At 37.4% G+C, this 5000-nt stretch overlaps 1 protein-coding gene across 1 annotated transcript in view; it reads left to right on the top strand.

Annotated features, from left to right (window-relative positions):
• The window catches only part of LOC144973592 (uncharacterized), a 188413-nt gene that overhangs the window by 93943 nt on the left and 89470 nt on the right, over window positions 1-5000 (top strand). The window contains exon 4 of the mRNA XM_078916225.1: window positions 57-228. Coding sequence (XP_078772351.1) covers window positions 57-228 — 172 coding nt within the window. The remainder of the gene's footprint in view (window positions 1-56; window positions 229-5000) is intronic.

A 5000-nucleotide genomic window follows, 5' to 3' on the forward strand; every position in this document is an offset into this window, starting at 1 on the left:
GATTTTGCGCAATATGAAGCTCAATTTTTTAATATTTTTTTTTCTTATCAAAACAGGTTGTTGAGAAGGACGGCTATTATTTCACTCTAAACAACACCCAGCTCCAAGTTTGCCAATGGCTAGAAAGCCAAGGGCGGTGTTCCAAGGTCCAGCTACTTATGGTGCCTCTAAAAGCCGTACCGGACGGCATTAAGCAAATGATGGTGGCTCCAAGAGGCAAAACAGAAGGTAAGATATTAAACTGATCATAATTTAATCTCATTCTCTCTTTCTCTCTCTCTCTCTCTCTCTCTCTCTCTCTCTCTCTCTCTCTCTCTCTCTCTCTCTCTCTCTCTCTCTCTCTCTCTCTCTCTCTTTTCTTTTTTCCCCACTCCCTTATTCAACCCCGCATGTCATTGTCTTCTCATCTTCTTCCCCTTCATTTTCTCTTCCTCCCCCCCTCTTCCTCCTCCTCCTCATCCTCCTTTTTTTCTTCTTCTTCTTCTTCTTCTTCTTCTTCTTCTTCTTCTTCTTCTTCTTCTTCTTCTTCTTCTTCTTCTTCTTCTTCTTCTTCTTCTTCTTCTTCTTCTTCTTCTTCTCCTCCTCCTCCTCATCCTTCTTTTCTTCTTTTTCTTCTTCTTCTTCTTCTTCTTCTTCTTCTTCTTCTTCTTCTTCTTCTTCTTCTTCTTCTTCTTCTTCTTCCTCTTTTTCTTCTTCTTCTTCTTCTTTCCTCCCTGTTCCTTCACGTTATGTGTTATCATCATCGTGTATCTTATCTCCTCCTCTTCCGTTTATTGTCGCTTTTGATTTCTATTACTTTAACTTTAACACCGTTTAAGCTGTAAAAATAACTTTTTTTCCCCCCACTTGATTGACCATTTTATTATCGTTTATCTTGATTATGCTGCCCAATTTCCTGGAATATGTTTTCTCTTTCTTTCTTTTTTTTTGTTGTTTGTTTGTTTTTTGTTTTTGTTTGTTTTGTTTTTTTTGTTTTTTTTTTTTTGTCAATACATGTCTTTATATTTCAACTGTTGATGAATTATGGTTGTCTTACAAGCACAGATTAAAGATAGACAGTCACATTTTGCATATTGCAGTCTGCGGACAATTTTGCTTGAAATCGGTTAAGCAAAGAGGACAATTAATTATTTAATAACGTTCTTTTGTTTTTATGTATACATAACACGTATGTGTTTGTGTGTGTATGCGTGTGTGTGTATGTGTGTGGGTGGGTGTGTGTGTGTTTTTGTTAATTTCTTTTTCTCTGAGCGTATTAATTTATTCAGATGCATAATAATATGTGTACGTTTTTCCGTGTGTGTGACTGTTATGTGTGTGTGTGTGTGTTTGTGTTTGTGTTTGTGTGTGTGTGCATATATATTATATATATATATATATATATGTGTGTGTGTGTGTGTGTGTGTGTGTGTGTGTGCATATCTGATCTGTGCCTGTGTCTGTGCCCGGCGTGTTTACAGATCTCGTAAGCTTTTCCCCCCTAATCTCATTGCTGTACGTGAGTAGCCATTAAGGTCCCTGTATAACGACATCACCCATCATCACACTAATACGTTTCACCCTCACAATCTCCAGGAACCCATGCATTGTCTGTGTTATATAATAAATACTCGCATATAACGACAAAAAGCTTTTTATTCATTTTGATCCAAAAAATTCCTATTTTTTATTGTTGTTGATAATAGAATTCAAAAGTCTGATGTCACATCGCCCAGCAACGAGCAGCTTGGTTCTAATAAAAGAAAATCGGAACTTCTTATATTCTCCATACTGGCTAGAACTTTTTCACGTGTCATGGGATCAGAATGTATAAAAGTCAAAACATGATCAGATTAATAATGTTTTTCTCCTCTGGACACACTTTTATGCTCGTTGGAGAAGTATTTCATAAGGCCGTCCGCCATTGTTCCGATAGTTTAGAAGCAGATGCTAAGTTACTATGCGTCATTACGAGGGAAGTGACGTCACGAATGTTGAAGGCTATTTCAATAACTTTAATCAGTCAAAAAGGCGTATAGATAGAATGAAGACGACGTCTCTCAGATCTTTGTTATTGTTTCTTGCCATCCGGGTTTATGAATAATTCTCACTAATCTGAATTAGCCTGACTATAACCGTTTAAGGTTACCCCTAGTTTTGTGTGCTGGTCCTTAGTTGAAAGGAGGTCTCAGGTTTGAGAACTTTTGGCACCTTGAGGATCATCATAATCCACAGATATCTCAAGTAAATTTATCTTACCTTGAAAAGAATGTAAACAAACAATTAATGATGTTTTATGTTACATATCATACACGTGCTGTTTATTATTGTGCGGCTATGTGGTCTAGTGGTATAACACTTGCTTTCGGATCGGAAGGTCCTGGGTTCGAGCTTTGCTCGGCGCATAGTTGAGTCCTTGGAGAAGGCTCTTATCTCACATTTTCTCACCGTACTCCGGTGTTAAGTGAGTACCTGGCCGTTTACAGCGTTGTCTCTGTCTGAAAAAAATGTAATATCGCCTAACAGGCGTCATGTCCCGTCCTACATGTTAAATGTTGCTGTTGGCCAGGGACAACGCTGTAAACAGCCAGGTACTCATTTTCCACCTAAATACGGCGAAAGAATGTGAGCAAAGAGCCTTCTCAAATTAATTACTCAACTATGCGCCGAGCGAGGCTCGAACCGAGGACCTTCAGATCCAATAGCGACTGTCATACCACTAGACCACATAGCCACATTCTAATGTAAAATATAATTTTCTTTAAGTTTGAGAGTTTTTCCATATTATCAGAAATGGGACGAATGTTATTTTTGTCGTCAGAATCGTGTAAGCGCATGCGCGCGTGTGTTTTCAAACACATTTCTATTCTCCAGTTTTCCTAGTAATAAAACTGGTTTATGTTCAGTTATGTATGTAACTCGAGCTCATCGTAACTGTGGTCAGTGACCTCTCAACTCATCAATAGTCATATATAGTAGACAGGACATCAGCCAAATCCACCATAATCCAACTAAACACTTTTTTTAAAAAATGGCCAGAATACTTTGGCTTCAAATTTCGATCAATTAAATTGTCTTGTTGAAATGTCTCAAACATGAAACTTCAAAGAAATGTCAGATCAAATTTTGTATAACGTTGAGAATGAATCTACGCGTTGATAGTTGAGGTTAACGAGTCCTGGCCGAAATGAAGAAAAAATAAGTTTCTCGCCAGTGCGGCAAAAATAATGGGATGATGAGCTGGACAAGGAAGTAGATTTTCGGGCGTTAACCCATAACTCTCTCTCTCTCTCTCTCTCTCTCTCTCTCTCTCTCTCTCTCTCTCTCTATGTCCGTCTTTCTATTTCAGCCTCTTCACACACGAACATTACCGAAACAAAAAGAAAAGTAAAGAGAAAAAAACCCCAAACAAAATGCTAAAGAATGGATAATGAGTGACGACAGAAAGAGGGCGTAGGAGGGACATTGAAAAGATGTAAGTTGGGGGCTACACATAAATGGGAATGGAAATACTCGTAATAAGGGGGTTAGTCAAATGTGTGGGATGGTATAGGACGACGCTCTTCCAATATCACTTCTTCTACTACTACTACTAACACCACCACAACTACTTTAAACAATGTCCGATCTCTTCACTTATTTATGAGTCGTGACCTAAAGTTTCAGAAAATGAATCTTCAAACTTTTAATTTTCATCCTTACATCTTTCAATTGTCATTAACTCTTTAAACAAATAATAAAAGAACAACAATAACAAACAAGCACATACACAAAAAACAAAAAAAAACAAAAGAAAAAACAAAACAAACAAACAAACAAACAAACAAACAAACAACAATTATTATTTTTGTCAAAGTCGTAGCACGGTATTCGAGCGCCTTGAAGGACCACCTCGTTCCAACACGGAAGTTGCTAAAAAGTATTACTGTAAACACTCTCATTTCCATCCCATCCAAACTTATTATTTAATCACTTAAAATATTCCACCGCAACATCAAAATAACAATGACTATTGATTTTGTCTGGCTAAACACTACAGACTACAATTCTTCCTGTCACGGAATGTTTGCCCATAGAACACATCGAACACAATGGTCGTCACAGCATCATCATTCTTCCTCTGGTGTCAAGTAACCAAAGGACTGTCGGGCAGGGACTCAACACTAGTACTGGTGCGGCTATGTGGTCTAGTGGTATGACACTCGCTTTCGGATCGGAAGGTCCTGGGTTCGAGCCTCGCGCTCATCGCATAGTTGAGACCTTGGAAAAGGCTCTTTACTCACATTCTCTCACCGTACTCAGGTGTAAAATGAGTACCTGGCCGTTAACAGCGTTGTCTTTGTCCGAAAAATTGTAATATCGCCTAACAGACGTCATGTCCCGTCCTACATGTTAAATGTTGCTGTTCACCAGGGACCCCTTGTAAAGCGCTTAGAGCACATTTAGCGGATATTGCGCTATATAAAGTTCAATTTTTTTAAACACAATTCCTAAATTTGTGATCAATCGCCTGAAAACGTTACTGTGTCGGTATGAACCAGATGTGAAAAAGTGAAGTTTCACAATTAAATGACAAAAAATATGATATGCTTTTTTTAAATTTTTAATTTTTTGTTTGTTTGTTAGTCGAAGAAAATGATATTCATTCTCCTTAACCAGTTAACTGCCGTACTCTAGAAAGACACGTATTTAAAAATTTGGCCAGAAAAATCGTCCTTCAAATATCGATCTTGCCTCATCTTGCAAAAGCTATAAAACCTGGGACCTCCTGGGCAAATATTTAAATACGTGACTTTCAAGAGTACCAGAGTTAATGGTTAATAACACATTATTTTAATCAAAGTTTTATATCTATATATTTAGTTTTCAGTATCCTTTATTATCGCGACATAATACCGATTTGAGAGGACGAGTGACATTTATTTTTGAGTCGAAAGCTAAAAACTTTTACAAACTGAATAATATCTAATATTTTAATTTCCATCCATTAACATGCCAAGTGTCATTAACTCGAAAAATAT

This window comes from Berghia stephanieae, chromosome 5 (genome assembly GCF_034508935.2).
Source record: "Berghia stephanieae isolate SIO BIC M18660-M18661 chromosome 5, UCSD_Bste_1.3, whole genome shotgun sequence".
Classification (NCBI taxonomy): Eukaryota; Metazoa; Mollusca; class Gastropoda; order Nudibranchia; family Aeolidiidae; genus Berghia; species Berghia stephanieae.